Source organism: Peromyscus maniculatus, chromosome 21, assembly GCF_049852395.1.
Source record: "Peromyscus maniculatus bairdii isolate BWxNUB_F1_BW_parent chromosome 21, HU_Pman_BW_mat_3.1, whole genome shotgun sequence".
NCBI classification, from domain to species: domain Eukaryota; kingdom Metazoa; phylum Chordata; class Mammalia; order Rodentia; family Cricetidae; genus Peromyscus; species Peromyscus maniculatus.
The window spans coordinates 19,412,396-19,430,288 of record NC_134872.1 but is presented as its reverse complement, the minus strand read 5'-3'; the positions used below and the strand labels follow the sequence as shown (position 1 = coordinate 19,430,288).

Sequence of the window (17,893 nt, the reverse complement as noted above, 5' to 3'; positions counted from 1 at the left end):
GACTTGCTTTAATTTTTTTATAAAGGTTTATTTATTTATTATGTATACAGTGTTGTCTGCACACAAGAAGAGGGTGCCAGATTTCATTACGGATGGTTGTGAGCCACTATGTGGTTGCTGAGAATTGAACTCGGGACCTCTGGGAGAGCAGCCAGTGCTCTTAACCTCTGAGCCATCTCTCTAGCCCCTTGCTTTAATTTTTGTAACATTTAGTGTGTGTGTGTGTGTATGTGTGTGTGTGTGTGTGTGTGTGCGTGTGTGTGTGTGTGTGTGCGCGCGCGCGCGCGCGCGCGCGCGCGCGCGGGCACCACTGCATGCCTGTGAAGGTCAGAGGAATTGCCAGGGTCAAGCCTCTCCTTCCTCCATGGAGTCCTGGAGATTCGAACTCAGGTCATCAGGCTTGGCAGCAAGCCCCTTTCCCTGCTGAGCCACGCCACTGGCCTATTCATTGCCTCGCTTCAGCAGAGCCTGACCCCACTGTGGTCTCCTTCCTGCAGTTTCACAACGCCAACCAGCTAGCCGCCTGGTGTTTACACCACATCTGCACCAACTACAACAGTGTCTGCTCCAAGTTCCGCAAGGAAATCAAATCCAAGTCAGCAGGTAAGAGTCAGGAGCGTGCGTGCGAGCTCCCCTCAATCCAGCCCTTACCCTCTCCAAAGCCTTGGGAGGGACCAGGCGCGCGCGGTGGGCACTGTGTGGTCAGTCCCTCTTGAGTGTGTGGTAGGTCACATATGCAAGTGACGTGACCCAAAGAATCGTGGTTGGGGGGCTCTCTTTGTAGAACGTCTCCCTTGGAGAATGGAGGAGGGACTGGAATTAAGGGGGCCTATTGCAGAGCAGGCCGAGGCAGTTAGCCATTGGCCTCCCCTCATTAACGGATGGACAGCCAGGGCCAAGCTGCAACTCTGGAGAAAGTCAAGAGGTCCAGGGTCTCTCTTTCTCGCCCGGATTTTACCTCTCAGACTTTGTCACCATCTGCATAGTGACAGCCCTGCTCATAGCTTCTGCCACGTCAGGGTGTGGGGAGGTTTATGAGGAGCATGGGACAGGCAGGAGTCAGCATCCAGGAACAGTCAGGGGGGCGGCAGGAATCACAGACAATATCTTCCCTCTCCCCCGTCCCCCCCCCCCCCGTCCCGCACCCAGAAAACCAAGAGTACTTTGAGCGGCACCGCTGGCCCCCCGTGTGGTACCTGAAGGAGGAAGACCACTACCAGCGTGTGAAGAGGGAGCGAGAGAAGGAGGACCTGGCGCTGAAGAAGCACTATTCGAGGAGAAAGTGGTGTTTCTGGCACTCGTCCCCAGCTGTCGCCTGAAGAGGAGAGAGAGGGACAGTCATCCTCTCGGCCACCTCCACCGCTGACAGCTCTACCTGCCGTAGAAACCAGTCTCCTTAGCCATCGGCGCGGTTAGGGTTTGGGGCACTGGCTTCTCCACTCGTGTGCATTTATCTCCATCAGGATCAAAGCACAAGCTCGACATCCTTGAGCCTGGACATAAAAGGAAGCTGACTGGCTCACCGCATTCCTTCAACCTACACCTGTTTTTGGGGTTTTTTTTTTTTTTTTTTTTTTTTTTTTGGTTAGGAAGCTTAATACACTTTAGTCCATTATTTTATTCCTTTTTATACAAAGACAAACAAATCCAGCTTTCACGTTTCAGACTCCGGATTGGAAAGTATTTTTATATGGTCTCTTGTATTTCATTGAAATGACAATACTGTGTATTACTTTAATTTCATAGGCCACGCATTGACCGCGAAGTTGCCCCATGAGTCTCTTGGCCCCACGTGACAGAGCATTACTCATAATTACAGAGTTATCTTTTTGTTGTGAGGCAAAGGGTTGGGCTGAAATCCCCCCCAGAGTACAAGCTGGAAGCGCTTAATCTTTGTTCTGATGAACAACATTGGTATAATTACCTATTTACAAGATTTTTCTATTTAAGTGCTAGTAATTATATGGTTATCGGTGCCATATAAACTATGGTGAGGGCAAATATCCTACTGTTTAAGTTGTCTAGATTCAAGAGGATAATCCTCATAGTCATTAGAAGGGCTTATTAAATTCCAGTGCTATCAGGGGCAAGATTGGCTGGCAGACCTGGGTACCTACGACAGAGTTCGAGTACTGCTATTGGATGACTGTGTCAGGGTTGGTGGCTCTCAGTGTCCTGTAATTTTGCTGGGCTTCTACTGGCCAACCCTTTGGCAACCTGAACAGAGATGAGCGAAGGGGAAAAGACTTGTCCCACTGTCTACAGGTCTGGCACCTCAGCCCTCGCACCCATGGCCAACTTCACTTTGTAAAGACACAGATTTTTTTTTTTTAACTCTTCCCAGGGAAAATTCAGGTCACCACTAAAGTAGGCCAAGGCAGACCACCTGCTTCTACAGCGGTCCCACGGAGCCTGTAAAAGCACAGAGCTGGAGGCCGGGGCCTGCTTTCTCCAGCAGTGAAAGGAGCCAAATCCCAAGAGCCTAGGAAATGGTGCTATTGTGTGTTAGGTAGTTCTGACCCCGTGTCCTTTGGGAAGTTCAGTGTTAGTACAGAACATGGAGAGCAGGGGAGCTCTCGAGAGGCATCAACATCATTGCCCCCTCAGCAGATTAAAATGTTACAGTACACACATTCACTCTCATGCGTGTACACACACACACACACACACACACACACACACACACACACACACACACCATTAGAGAGTCATAGTGCCACAGCTGCCTCGGGATGCTGTGTGCTGGACACTGGGGCTCATCCTGTTGGGAGGTCACCTTACTGATGCTAAGGGCTATTGATTTTTTTGTTTGTTTGTTTTTGTTTTCTAGGGTTTTTTTTTTTTTCTGAAGATGAAAAGGAGACAGTTGAGTTCAAACTCCAAATGCCATATACATTTGAAAATCTGTGTAGAGCACAGGCAAGCATTTGTTTCTGGCATGACCACATACCAGATACAAGAGCTTAGAAAGACCCAGGAATGCACCAACCACCCTCTCATGGCAGAGAGGGAGCAGCAGAAGAGGGAGGCTGATAAAGCCTCCCCCCTTTACCTTGTTAATAGGGCGAATAAATAGTGGACAGAGAGAGTAGGTAGAATGGGAGGATATATGTCAGGACTCGGGAGAAACGGCATATAGCCACCTTCAGATCTTAGAGGTTGTGTTTTCAGTGAGTAGTGCTAGTTGAATTTAACAACCAAAGCTCCATCTGATTGTACTCTTGCCAAAACATAACAGACACATACATGAACATGGGGCATAAGCAATAATACCCACTCATGTTCTTCACAGCTGCTGGAACCAAGTGGCTGGTTCATTTGGTTGACTGATTAGCCTTTAACCATGGTGGTTTGTTTCATGTTTTTTATTTCACAAAAAGCCAATAAAATTGTTTAGCTATAAAAAAAATGCCTCTGGTTTTGTGTATTTTGTGTATTGTGCAAAATCCTCGTGTGTCTTTTAATAGCTTTTTTTAAAGTTATCAATCCTCAAAGGTGCTTCATCACTGGAGCTTATGTTGAACTAACGAAGCTTCAATGAGTGTCATTTGTATTTAGTTATTTCCAGTGGAAATCCCCAGGCCAACATATAGATGAGGTATGGGCCACCTTGCTCTTTCTCGGACAGTACCATGTGTCACTTGGCATTGTGTGGTCTTGGGGAAAGGTGAGCATGACATCTTTGTTCTATTGGAATGGTTGGAATCAGAGTTTGGAAAATTCTGACAGCATTTAAATCAAAGGTCTGGATTGGTAGGCCCATGTGAAGAAGTCCTTCAGAAGCAGGTCCGAGGAAGACTCTGGAAGGATCTGTCTATAACATGTAGATATAAGGTTACTGAAGCCTCAAGGAAGTAAGATCTTTAAGAAGATCTCACAGAGTGGCTGAGTTTTTTGTAACTCCGGGGGGGAAAGAGTCAACCCTTGTAAGAAACAGTCATGGGAGACCAGCATAGAGATGTGTTCACACCTTTCAAATGGTTATGAGTCCCAACTGTGGCATGTTGCACATAGGCACTCCAGTGCAGTCCAAACCCTCACAGAGTTCTGCTGGACAGCCTGCAGGGATCTCAACACCCTTAGAGAAGCGTCTTGGGCGTAACAGCTCCTACTGGCCTCAAGGAGCTGAAACATTCTGTGAACAGTAAAATGCGGAAGTCCAATGATTCTAAAATCTCAAGTTGTACAAATTCAGTTCTCCTGTCTCGGACACAGGCTAAACAGAATGAAGTGTACAGGGGGAAAACCAACCGAATCCCAAGTTTGGGGATTTGGGTAAGTGTAGTGTTTCTAAAATGAATGTTTCTAAGTCAAGACTCACAAGCCTTTCCCTTGAATTACTTTCTAGAATAGATACACATACACGCATACATACAGACAGAAATGCATGCATGTGTACATATATATATATATATATATGCATTTGACTGTTGTCTAAAAGTTGTTGAGGAAAAGGTTAGCCATGAGGAACACACATATGCAGTGTGTGTATTTGTTTGTAAAACTTTCAGTTAGCTATCACAAAGCAACACTACAGAGCAAAACCAAGATGCCAAAGAGGCAGGAGCCATTGGGGAAAAAGCATGGGAGTTAAGTTAAGCACCTTAGGCCGTGGAGGTATTCTCTTCCAACGTGCTCATTTATAAGGTGACCCCATATCTCAAAACCTCATTGGCTTTTTTTTTTAATGAAGACTTTCATATTCCTTGCAATAACTGGCTATGGATGATACAATGGGCAAACTTACAAACACCAAGAGTTTATCTGACTCTGGCCTCTGGAGCCTGAGACGTCCAGGAGCATGTGGCCAGCATCTGCTAGCGTGTAGGGAGAGTCACCTGACTGTGTCACAACATGGTAGAGAACACTGTGAGGCCAGACAGAGCCAACCCATGTCAGTGCAGGACTCTCTTGTGAAGCCTCCAGTCTCTTCGTGGGGACATGAAACTTGCAGTAGCCATGCTCCTTAGCATCTAGTTGCAGTGTCTTCCTTGGTTCATGCAAGTTTTATGTTTCTCCCATAACCTCACAATCTCTGCCCTTAAAACACGCCGGTGTCCTTTGGTGTGTTTCAGGTCATAATTGTCTTGCCAATGCATTTCCCCACAAACACCTTCTTTCATGTGTTTTGATGATTTTCTGGGTTAGAAACCCAGCCACATGATAGTATGTGCTGTCAACCTTTGACTTTTACTGCCCCCTAATATTCTAAGCACTTCTGTTTTGCTGGTTCCTGTTGCCCTCATTTTGCATACATTTTCATGCAAAGCCAAGGTGGATGGATCTTGAGCGTGATAGTCACAATACACTTTCCCATGCTGTTTCAATTTCATTGAAATGTTTCTTTGCCATGCCCAACTGGGTGGACCAATGCTGGACTCATGCCCATTCTATTTCCCATTCCATTGGTGATGGGAATGCTGGTCAATTCACACACACACACACACACACACACACACACACACACACACACACACACTTCCCCTATCCTGATCCTTTCCTACAGTGAGCCTTTTTCCCATGCCTTAGGATCAAAATCCAAATAAGGATTCCAGGTTCCTCTCCAGACATAACTAATCACAACCTTCAGAGCAGATGGGCCTGCATGGAAATGCTGGCTTTGATGATGAAAGCCCTGGCCTACTGCTGCTCCAAAACAACATGATTCAGCAGATGCAGGCAGACTCTGACCCAGCCAGGCGACAGACTGTCCTCTGACCAGCAAGAGGAGAAACTAGGTTTAGCTTCCTGCCACCTGAGAAGCTTTAATAGGTTTTCCTGACAGTGCATATTATGAGCTATAAGGATGAGTTATTTGGTCATGTCTGGCCTTTCTCTTTTTTTAAGGTCATCTAACCCTCATGAGCAGCAAGAAACCAAGACGATTACTTTCCCATAGTCCCTTAGACACTGGTTTCCTGGCTTTGAAGGACTCTCCAGTTTTTAATCTATTCACAATACAGGTATCAAAACATCATCATCTTGCACACTATACATCTGTGCAATTGCAACTTTTATTTGCCAATTATATCATGGGGCTCAGGGGAAAATAATTCCTGAGTGAGCCTGTCCACATACACTGAAAACTGCCTTCTAATTTTGTTATTACACATAGCTCAAGAAAATATAACCTGGGGCTGGAGAGATGGCTCAGCGGTTAAGAGCCCTGGTTGCTCTTCCAGAGGACCTGAGTTTAATTCCCAGCAACCACATGGTGGCTCACAACCATCCATAATGAGATCTGGCGCCCTTTTCTAACCTACAAGCATATATGTAGGCAGAACACTGTGTACATAATAAATAAATAAATCTTTTAAAAAAAGAAAGAAAATATAACCTGCCACTGTTCACACTGCCTTGCAAATCCTCCGTACTCTGTCTTGAGAAAGACGTTCTCTTTCTCCTAGTGCTCTGTCCCAGGTGGCAAATACCACCACTTAACACAGATGAGGGTCTTGGACCACTGATTGCTCTGTCAGCCTTGCCCACATTGAATGCTTGGACCCCATCCACACCACCACCAAGATTCCCCTTCACTTTAGAAACCTGGGTGATTTCTTTAAGTGAAAAACAGCTGAAATATTTAATTCTTAGAATAAAGGACTTGCCAATCAGAGTGAAAGGAAGAGAGGAGAGGCCGGGTGGGTAAGAGGGGAGGGAGCAGAGGGAAGGAAAGGGAAAGGGAGGGGAGAATGCTACTCTATCTCCCAGCCATGCCAATTCCCTTGACTTCTATTGCCCCCATTTTGCATACATTTGCATACATTTACATACAGAGCCCAGGTAGTTGGATTTCCAGTATGCTATTTACAATACGCTTTCTTGATGCTCTTTCCATTTCACTCAAATCCTTCTTCCCTATACCCAACTGGGTGGACCAATGCTGCACACCTTGGCACTACTCTACCAGAGCCCAAAAGACGAAGGAGAGAACCATCCTAACTAGACATGATATTTGGAGCCTCGCGTGACAGCCATGCACTGAGGTAAGTGTCTTGCATCTGTCTCCCTCTATTCTCGAAGCATTTTTTTACACAGATCCTGAGATGAAGGTGGCTCACACACAAATGATTTACTTGGGAAATGCCCTTGGACGGTGAATAGAAAGGGAGGCAGCAGGGCAGGTTAAGAAGCCAAGCCGGAGAGGGGGTGATTCTGAGAAGTCCTACTCAACTGGCCTCAAAGATGCTGGGGAAGCAGATTACTAGGTCACCTTGGGCTAAGTACTCTGGTGGTGCAGGGGGCAGCAGAGGAGTGTCCTCCAGGCAGCCCAGGCCCTCTGAGGTAAGAGAATTAGGACAGTGGCCCCAAGAGCACACAGCAAATCCTGCCATGAGTCTTGGATGTGAGCTCTTAAAGACAAACAGAGGGCGTGGGGGCCCCCTGAGGAAGGGGTGTGAGAAAGAGGAGCTTAAGCCAAGGACACCTGAAAGGGCTCCATCACCTCCACCTCATCATCTTTATTCTGAGATTCCCCAAGCCCCTCCCCCAAACTCTTTGATATACTCTGTCCCCTTTGAAACTTGTGTTGAAATTTGATTGCCATAGTGGCAGCATTTGGAAGTGAGACCTTCTATAGGTCACATGCAGAGTCTCTTTCAGACTAGGTTTAGATACAAAAATCAACCCTGCCCCTCAAATTTTGTCTCTTCCCACACACGCCCCCTGAGCCCCTCAACTTTTCCCTCAGGTCACTGAAAGTCATGAGACCCTCCATAGCTACGGCTTCCACCTTTCGACTTGCCAGACCCCGGAATCACGGACCAAATAAACATCTGTTGTTTGTTTTGAATGTACTGCAGGTACTTTGTCGAGGGAACAGAGCACAGACCGAAGCAGAAGAGGCACCTTGATGGAAGTACCCTGTGCTGGGGAATAACTGTGGCTGAAGAAAACTCATCCTTGTGTTACCCCCCAAAAAGACCTCTCAGGTCAATTTGAGAAACATCAAAATATAAGTTCATCTAAATTTTTCCAAGTCCCAGAACCTTAAACAATCATTCCCCCATCAAACATACATAAGACTGTATCTGAAAAGGTGCCGTTGTGTTGTGTGATAGTTGTTTGTGTTCTGACAAATAAAGCTTGCCTGGAGATCAGAGACGCAAACGAGCATCCACCAGTGACTTCCTTACCTCTATGGATCCTCTGACCAAATGGGAGCTGAGATCCTGTCTCCACCTCCCTAGTGCTGGCATTAAAGGCTCTGTTTCTCCTTTAGCCTGGTTCAATCTTGAGTAGCCCAGGGTGGCCTTGAGCTGCTCATCTCCCTGCTTCCTCCTCCCAAGTGCTGGGATTAAAGGTGTTTGCCACCACGGCCTGGCTTCTATGGTTAACTAGTGGCTAGCTCTGCCCTCTGATCTCCAGGAAAGCTTTATCTGTTAGAGCACAAACAAATTATCATACACCACCACTGGTTTGCCCTAACTCGTGTAAAAACATAACATAATGAATTGCATTAACCTAGGCAAATCTCTGCCACACACATCTGGTAAACCAATGACAATTTCTGAAAATGCCCAGAATCTAAATTCTAAATCTCCCTTACCTCTGCCACCTTCTCTCACCCATGTATGAGAGAACCAGTCTGAAAGATCAGAAACTAAAGCTTTGAGGTAAGCTTCAAAATTTGTGTTTTAGCGGGTCTAGCTGGCACAGGTACTCAGGGGACTGCGGCTGTAGGACTGTTAAGAGTTTGAAGCCAATCTAGCCTATACTGCAGTGAGACCTCGTTTCAACAAAGGAGATAAAAAAAAAATTAAATAGTTCTTTTTTGTTGTTGTTGTTCGAGACAGGGTTTCTCTGTGTAGTTTTGGTGCCTGTCCTGGATCTCACTCTGTAGACCAGGCTGGCCTCGAACTCACAGAGATCTGCAAGGGATGCTATGAATGTGTTGCTCTGATTGATTGATAGATAAATAAAATGCTGATTGGCCAGTTTAGCCAGGCAGGAAGTATAGTGTAGGTGGGATAAGGAGAGAGGAGAATGCTGGGAGGTGGAAGGCTGAGGCAGAGAGACGCTGCCAGCTGCCAGCCGCCACGAGGAGAAGCATGATGTAAGATACCAGTAAGCAGTGAGTCATGTGGCAAGGTATAGATTTATAGAAATGGGTTAATTTAAGATATAAGAACAGATAGCAAGAAGCCTGCCACAGCCATACAGTTTATAAGTAATATAAGTCTCTGTGTGTTTACTTGGGGGACAAGAGTGGGAGAGATTTGTCCCGACTGCTGGCAGGCCAGGACACAGAAAAACTTCAGCTACAGACACAGGCCTGACTCTGTCTCCCAAGTGCTGGGATTAAAGGTGTGCACCACCACCACCACCCAGCTTAAATAGAATTTCTTTCTTCAAATATTTTTATTAATTCTTTGGGAATTCCACACAGTGTGTCTTTATCATAATTCTCCACTCTCACCCCTCCCTCTAACTCCTCCCAGATTGCCACAGTTCACTGTCTAATCTTATTCTTCCATATTACCTTTAAAGAAATAAAATACCCATTGCTCAGTGCCTGTGACTAGGATCTATTCTAGACCCCAGGTTTTCATAAATAACAGAGAATTCTTCCACCTGCTCAGATCCTGAGCAGGCAGTGGCTTGAAGTATGAGGCATCTCTCTTGTGATGGGATATTCTGGTTTCACTCAAATATTTGTATCAGGATAGGATGGTTGTGTTGATGGGGTCTTCCTACAGTTGGCTGGTGCAGAGAGGAAAGGCAGCTAAGCTCCTCCTAGTGAGGAGCTTTTTACTTTTCCTAAGTCTTAGTTGTTTCTGAGTGACAGGTACATTGACAATCTCTGTGTGTAATGGTCATCTGTGTGAAGGCAGGCTCTATCTAAAAATGGAATTCCCCTCTCAGTCCCCTGGGTATCATCCTTGGGTAGAAATGATTGCCTTCATCACCAACTGAAAGAGAGAGATCCTGTCTTAGGAACATCAGGAATGAGCAAGCCTCTGAGAAGACAGATATGAAAACATGCTTCCATTGGGAATATCATGGCCCAGAATCCACACAGGAGATCGGGACCTTCTAGATCTCAACCAGCTCCAGATCCCATTTCTCTTAAGTTAGATTCCCTAGTTTTCTAGTTTGGTTTCTGTTACTGTGATAAGACATTCTGTTCAGAAGCAACTTTGGAAGGAAAGGGTTTATTTGACTTAAAGATTACAAGTCCATATTAGGGGAAGCCAAGACAGGAACCTGAGGCAGAAACCTGGAGGAATGAACTGAATTGGAGACCATAGGGAAATGCTGCTTTCCAGCTTTCTCAGTCTACTTTCTTATCCAGACCAGGACCATCAGGCCTAGGGAATGACACCACCCACAGTGGACTGGCCTCTCTCATATCAGTCACCATTCAAGGCAATTCTCCACAGACATGTCCACATCTCAATCTGATAGAGGAAATTATTCAGTTGAGGTTCCCTCTTCTCAGGCGACTCTGATTTGTGTCAGGTTGAAAATAAAAACTAGGGCTGGAGAGATGACTCAGAGGTTAAGATCACTGGCTGTTCTTTCCAGAGGTCCTGAGTTCAATTCCCAGCAACCATGTGGTGGCTCACAACCATCTGTAATGAGATCTGGTGTCCTCCTCTGACCTGCAGGCATCCATGCAGGCAGAACACTGTGTACATAATAAATAAATAAATCTTAAAGAAAGAAAAGGAAGGGAAAGGAAAGAAAAGCTAACCAGTATACCTGGTAACAAAGTCCTTCTTCACCTAAGCCTGGAGAAAATGCCCGACCTTGTGTAAATCCATTGGCTCTGACTGCCACACATACAGATCGTGGATCAAGATGTTTGGATGGAGAAGAACAGAATGTATCCAGTGTTCAAATGCCACAGTCAACGCAGACTGAATGCCCACACTCCCAGAGCTCTGGGTCTGGAGCTGACTTTCCCAGCCACTGTATTTTGCCAGGAGGTAACTTCTAGAAACCCCTTCTGCCAGCAGGGTGCTGATCATGTGCCTCTCATCTCTCATTGTTGAAGGCTTGGTTTATCAGCAGTCTTTGACAAAATCTTGACCCAAGTATTATTATAAGTCAATTCAATTCATCCAGAACTTTTTGAACTTCTAAGACAGAAACAGGCTCAGTCTCTGGCATCAGAGATCAGCACGGATCTGGTTGTAACAATAAGAACACAGCATAATTAATGGTATAGGTCAGATGTGGTAAACAGGTCCTGTTTCATCTGCTAAGTCCAGTCAGTAATGAATGGCTGTCTTGTGCAATTCTGAGGTACAGTCCAGGGTCAAGGGCAGAGAGGCTGAGATTGCTTCACAGTGTGTGACATGGCCCTGAGAATAGGACTAATATCATGATTGGCAAGTGTTTATTATCTGCACTGGTGCCAGCCTAATATATGCCAGGTACTCCTCCGAGCACCAAATCACAGAATTTGCAAAACGTGGTGGGAAACACAAGGAAAACAACACATCTGCATCTTTCTTTCTTAAGATTGCTTTTTCATTTTACATTTTACCAACTACGGTTCCCCCCTCCCTCCTCTCCTCCCGCTCCCCATCCACTCTCAGAAAAGGGTAAGGCCTCCCATAGGAGTCAACAAAGCCTGGCATATCAAATTGAGGCAGGACCAAGCCCCTTCCCACAGCATCAAGGCTAGCAGGTATCCCACCATAGGGGATGGGATCCAAAAAGCCAGTTCATGCATCAGGGATAACATCTTTATGGTACAACAACTATAAAGAAATAAAACATAAGAGGATAGGGAAGGATGTACTCTCCAGTGGGTAGTGGTGGGGGATGGGGAGGGCTTGAGCTGAGATCTGAATTGTGGGAACTGGAATTTGGGAAGGATACATAAGAGACAGACAGTTTATGTCAAAGCTAAGATTTGAAGGGTGGACATGACTCAACACAGGGGCTGGAATACATATATGGAGACAGGGCTTCCAAAGGCTGAGGGAAAGGCATGCATAAAAGCCACAGGCAAGAATACCCTTGAGATAGCAGAAGTCTGTCCAGAGGATGTGAGGCATTGTGGGAACTGGGTAAAGGAAGGTGTTGCGGAGTATCTCAGTAGTCAACAAGCCGCACAGAGTGGCAGTTACATTAGACGACTCCACACACTTCTGAAATCCAGACATAGGCAGGACCTGGTGACACACGCCTTTAGTCCCAGCACTTGGGAGGGAGAGGCAAGCGAATCTCTGTGAGTTTGAGGCCAGTCTGGTCTACATAGGGAGTTTCAGGTCAGCCAGGGATACACAGGGAGATGCTATCTAAAAAAAAAAAAAAAAATCCAGACTTCCAGGCAGGCTCCAAGTCAGTAGAAGGAATGTCGAATGCACGTGTGAAATAGGAGACAGTATGGCCATCATCTGCCTTGATAGCTTGGAGTGGAAGGGTCTGGCTTTGCAGAGCTGGGTCAGAATCTTAGCTCAGGCACTTACTAAGGCTGATGATAACCTCTTGAACCTCAGGCCTCAGGTTCGTCATCCGTGAAGTGACATCAGAGTCTGAAGCGGGGCACAAATGTGGGAATGAATTGGTTAAATAAACCCCAGCCTCCTCTCCTTCCCCAACACCTCTCCTCTCTGCGTCAGCAGTAAGAAGGGATTTGGGTCCAGGCCAATGCCTTGTGCCAGCAGCGATGCCCACCCGGGTCTGTGGGCATCTGCCCACTTTGCCTTTTCTCCAAGGGGGCCAAAGCACTCATGTGGGGACTAGAAGCAGCTGTCCCATATTACAGGGAGAGGCAGCCTTGAAGATCTCTAATTACCCACTCTTCAGCCAGCTTGTCTATTTTCTCATCAGAACAAAAAGCAGCTTCCCGTGCCTCTTTCTCTCCTACATAAACTCAGTGTTCTACCTTCACCCAGCCCTCAGGCCTGGCTGAGACCCCAGCCAATGGCTCCGTTCTTCCTCCCTGCCCCCGCAAAGGGCTGTTTGGAAAGGTAGAGTTTCTGGGTAAAGAATAGTGGAGAGTTTGACTAGAAAGTCCCAAAGTCCTGAGGAGGGCCAGTAAAAAAAAAAAAGACTATGAAACGGAGAAATGTCTTTATTTGCCCTGGGTGACCTTTCAGGTCCTAGACTTCCTGTTTCATTTTACTGAGATCATTAACTCGTATGGATTCCTAGGCGTCTTTACACTCTAAAGTTTCAGATGCTTCGCCATTGGCTTCCAGGAGAAAGGAAATAACCCTTCTTCCTCTCCTTAAAAGGACACACATCCCCTCCTTAGGACTCCACCCCCATGACCTGTGATGACTTCCCAAAGGCCCCAACGCCAAACGTCATTCACAGGGGAGATGAATCTGAAGGTGGCAGGCATTCCATTCATACCACACCTCTCTCCATGATGCTGTCCTGGAGTCGACCATTGCAGAGCCCTCTCTCACCCTGGCCCTTCCCTTCTCCTAGAGTGTCAGCTGATCTGGGGGTTCTCAGCTCCTCCCCGGCCTGGAGGAAGTGCAGAAAGAGCCAGATGCACTGTCTAGGTCAGCACCACACGCTTTCGGCTACCAACCCTAGGGTGGGCCTTCCTCTCAGAGCTGCGGGCAAGGTATGAGCCGTCCCCTGCTTCCCTCATGCTGGGTGTCTGTCTGCTCCACTGTGATATCTGGGATTCCTGCCATGAGCAGTCAGACCCAGGTCTGAGAGCAACAGGACAACGTCACGTACAAGGTCACGTGGCCCATCGCTCCAACTCAGGTCTCCCATCCACCTTTCCCAGCAAACCCTGAAATTCTTGAGCATTTGACAACACACAGAATCAAAACCCTGATGGAATTTTTACTACTGGCTTCTTTTTCTCCGACAGTCAGGACCTGGGAGACAGAGAGGCGGGTGGGGGGTCTCGGGTGGGGGTGGGAGGGGGTTGACAAGCTGACTCTTAGTCATCCTCGAGCACAAAGTATCTTCTGTTCCTCACTTATTAGGAGCCCAGCTCTGTCCTCACAGCCCTCCTACCTGGAATGCCTTCACACTAGCACTCTGAGTATTTACCCAAGAATAATGGATAATTTTGATTGTCAACCTGATTGGCTCCAGCAACAGAACCACCTAGCAGGTTAGTGAAGCACACTTCTGGGTGTGTCTGAGAGTCCCTCTCCAGAGGCAAAGCCAGTTCTGAGGGCTCTGGCCTAAAGAACGGATTCATCCCCGAATCAACACATGAATCGGTGGTAATATCGGGATGTGTGAAAGGTAGTTGAGGCTTAGTTGGAGAAAGTCAGTCACTGGGAGCATGTCCTTGGGGGTCACCCTGGCCTGTTCCTGTACACATTTTCTCTACTTCTTGTCCAACAAATGAATAGCCACCACCATAAGCTCCCACCCACAGGATGCTCTACGTAAGCCCGTGGAGCCAAGCTGCCAAGGCTGAGACCCCCCAAAACCATGAACAAAGCAAACCATTTGTCCCTTAACTTGCAAGGTTCACCTACTGGGTCACACTGAGAAAAATAACACACGAGGTCAAAGCATTAGTGAGTAGCTGAGTTAAGACTAGAAATCCATTCGGTCTGAAACTTAAAATTCATTCTCAAGCACTCTACTACATAGCTTGTTGTTTGAGAAAACAGACCCAGAGAGGCTGACTAACTCACATGGCTAGTATCAAAGTGGGGATGACCTCAGGGACTCACTCCCCACGCCATATGCCTTCTGCATTGACTTGCAAGGATTCCTAAGATTCATACAAAATGGAGGTTTCCTCCAGGCCACATAGAGCTGGCTCAGGGCTTCTGAGTTCAAGGCTGGGTTCTTTGGTTCACATCACTCAATTTCAGGTATTTCAGAGTGCAATCTACCCTGCTCCCCGTCTGCTTGCTGATAAGCGCTCCTGTTGTCAACTAGAGTCTGCGCCTGCACACCGTCCCCCTCACATCCCCAGCCTCTTATCACTGTACGCAGAGGCTCTGTGTTAGGTTTCAGGGTCCTTTTAACAAAATGTGCATCGAGTTACCACCTGGACAGCCGGCTAAAGTTTAACCCAGGATGGGATTCTGGAGTCATCCAAAGTTCACTGGTGTTGGTATCTTCGGTCAGCAGCAGATGAGCCTTAAGTCAGGCCCACGTGGGCTTGGTGGATGCGTGTTTGCTCTCTGGAGAGGCCCAGGCCAGCTGGGTGCAGACATTTCTTTACTAACCCCTGATGTGAAGGCTGTTTGAAAGAGGTTAACTACAGAGAGCTGCCTGCCTGCTCTCTAGTGTCGAGGCTATAAATGCTAAAATATTCTAATCATTCTAGATGGAAAGGACCTTCATCCTGGAACCCACCACTCAAGCAGGTTATCAGTTTGAGCATGTAGAACACAGAACAGGCTGGGGGTTCAGAGCTCAGGATCTGAGGCAGTGGGACCAAGGCTGTCCATCACTGTGACAAAGGATGGGAGAATGTCACTCAGACTTCACCCTCTATTTAGATCACCCACCCCATAACACTGCACCTTCCTCCGGGATGCAGTATTGATCTGGTAAACCTGACTGCTCACAGCAGGCCCTAGCGTTTTGACCTGGGGCACCAAGACATGGAGGTGAGGGTGGAGATGAAGAGAACTGTGCTCATGATGCCTGGATGAGCGGTTAAAGCTGAAGATCAATCGTTCTGTTAAATCCTTCAGCCATGAGGCAGAAACACAGAGCCCACAGGCATCAGTAATGAGGAGGAAATGATTGAGATGAATGGGGTCTGGCTTCTCTGTTCTAGATGCAGTGTGGTACACCGTGCTCAGAAAGGGGCCTCCCTCGCAGCATTAAGCATGGAGTCCAGCTCAGAGATCTGCCCTCCTGGGTCCACTCTGCCTGTCTCTTTCCCAGATAAAATGTAGTGGCGCTAGTTTGATTCTACCTCATACAGAGCACCTGTCCTGGGCCAAGTCAGTCTCCTTCACCCAAGGACATTTGGGTTTTGTTTTGTATGATGAATGGTCCCAGGCTCCGGCCACAGTCGCCAAGAGAACAGCTGGTTTTATTTCCACACAAAAGCATTCTACATGACTTATGAGTAGAGGCTGGCCAGCAAGACAAAACAAAACAGGTGTGTGGACTTTCATCACAAGTTCATTGCCCTATCAACAAGGCTTCGCAACGCCTGCCTCCTTCTGTAATCCCCCCACAGTCACTCAAGGTCACGTTCAGAATAACTCTCAAGTCCTCTTGGAAATCCTGTGTCTGAGGCTAGCCCTGGAGCAGCAAGATTCTAGCAATGGGATCTAAGATGCAGAGGAAGGCTTGGGGAAAATGACCAGGGAAGAGGCAGAGTTAGCAGAGCCTGGGGGAGTCAGCCACAGGCAGCTGGTGCTATGAGGTCATCAGCGCACACAGCATGCAGTTAGATGAGCCAGGCAGCTGTTGCTCTCTGGATTAGCAGCTCGCCTAGGTCTGTGCTATGTTGACCAGAGGTCTTGGAACTGTGCCCTACTATAGGCATAAGGGAAGTCCAATCCCAGGAGTCTCTGCTCCTGTCTCTGAGGACCACTAGGAAGTAGGTTATGAATGCCAGGATGTGATGACTTTGACTCTTCTGGAAAGTTCACTAACAGTCACGCTCTCTGATCTTTTTTTTTTCAGGGAAGCAGAGTCGCTCCCCACCCCCACCCCCAAACCTTTCAAAATCAGAGTCATCCAAGGAATGCTGAAAATCACAGATCTCACAAGTCAGAATCATTGGAGACAGAGGCAGCCCAGGAGTTTGTGTTTTCTTTCCTTCCTTCCTTCTTTCCTTCCTTCAATCTTTTCTTTTTTCCTTTCTTTCCCTCCCTCCCTTCCTCCCCTCCCTCCCTCCCTCCCTTCCTCCCTTCCTCCCTCCCTCCCTTCCTTTCCTTCCCTTCCTTCCTTCCTTCCTTTCCTTCCCTTCCTTCCTTCCTTCCTTCCTTCCTTCCTTCCTTCCTTCCTTCCTTCCTTCCTTTCCTTCCTTCCTTCCTTCCTTCCTTTCCTTCCTTCCTTCCTTCCTTCCTTCCTTCCTTCCTTCCTTCCTTCCTTCCTTCCTTCCTTCCTTCCTTCCTTCCTTCCTTCCTTTCCTTCCTTCATTCTGTTCTCTAAGCTGTTGATACAAGCTGCTGATCTCCCGGTAGGAAAGTCCCTCCTTAAGTAATCCTGAAGATCCTTCTCCCTGCAAGCTCTTTGCTGGCTGAGGTGGCCTTCCACTGAGAAGCCAGACTCTGTGGTGGCTACGGGGTCAGCATCGCCCTCTGCTGGTATAAGAGCAGATCTGCCAGTCTCCTTGGGAGGCCCGCCTTCTTGGGAATCCCAACCAGGAAAGCTTGTCACAGGGTCATTGGCGTTATTGAATGTTCTACTTCTGAGGCCCAGGGCAACCAACCGGCACTTTTCCCATCACACATTTCTTTCCCCACGGCTACTTCCCTCAACCTCCTTCACTCATGGCCTCTTCCGACGTTCTCAGTGCCTCTGCAGGGCCGCTGTCTCTGGTGAGGGGCTCAGCTGTAGACCTTGAGTGCCTCTATTAGTCAAGGAGTCTGCCCTGAGTTGGGCATTACGCTGGGTGGGGGAGTACAAGGCACTGGGTGCTAGGCCATGTTTCCTTGGAAAGCCAAACGTGCTGAGAGGAGGCCCCGGAGGAACCCATAGCAAACGGAGACACTTGTCCACTCACGTACCCAGAACACCGTTCGCTCTTCCCAGCGCTGCGTGAGGAACACTCCACAGACCACTGCCTAAGTCTGCTCTAGTCAGCGCCCAGCTGTGGGAATACTGGAGCAGTGTTGGTGAAAACGGACTCTGCTGAGGCCACGACGCCTCCAAAATGAGCAATGTCCCCTGGAACTTTATTTACTCAATAAAATGTGGGGTGTCCTGAAAAGGAGATGAGTTTTGCGATTAGACGCCTAAGTTCAACCCACCAGTCCAATGCAACATTATAAAATTACTTATAATGTTGAGATTTTTGTTTGGT

General features: G+C 47.4%; 1 protein-coding gene and 1 long non-coding RNA gene across 10 annotated transcripts in view; one reads left to right on the top strand and one right to left on the bottom strand.

Moving 5' to 3' along the window:
• Nucleotides 1-3,409, top strand: part of Rhobtb1 (Rho related BTB domain containing 1) — a 128,606-nt gene extending 125,197 nt beyond the window's left edge. For all 9 annotated transcript variants that reach the window (XM_015987724.3, XM_015987720.3, XM_076557046.1 and 6 more), the window contains 2 exons: nucleotides 498-603; nucleotides 1,150-3,409. In XM_015987724.3, the coding sequence (XP_015843210.1) occupies nucleotides 498-603; nucleotides 1,150-1,319 (276 nt within the window). In that variant the 3' untranslated portion in view covers nucleotides 1,320-3,409. The remainder of the gene's footprint in view (nucleotides 1-497; nucleotides 604-1,149) is intronic.
• Nucleotides 3,410-10,138: 6,729 nt separating this feature from the next.
• LOC143269857 (uncharacterized) lies at nucleotides 10,139-12,917 on the bottom strand. The gene is made up of 2 exons (XR_013046626.1): nucleotides 12,426-12,917; nucleotides 10,139-11,132 (listed from the first exon to the last, which is right to left on the bottom strand). It is a non-coding gene; the product is annotated as an uncharacterized LOC143269857 (long non-coding RNA).
• Between the last annotated feature and the right edge of the window lie 4,976 nt (nucleotides 12,918-17,893).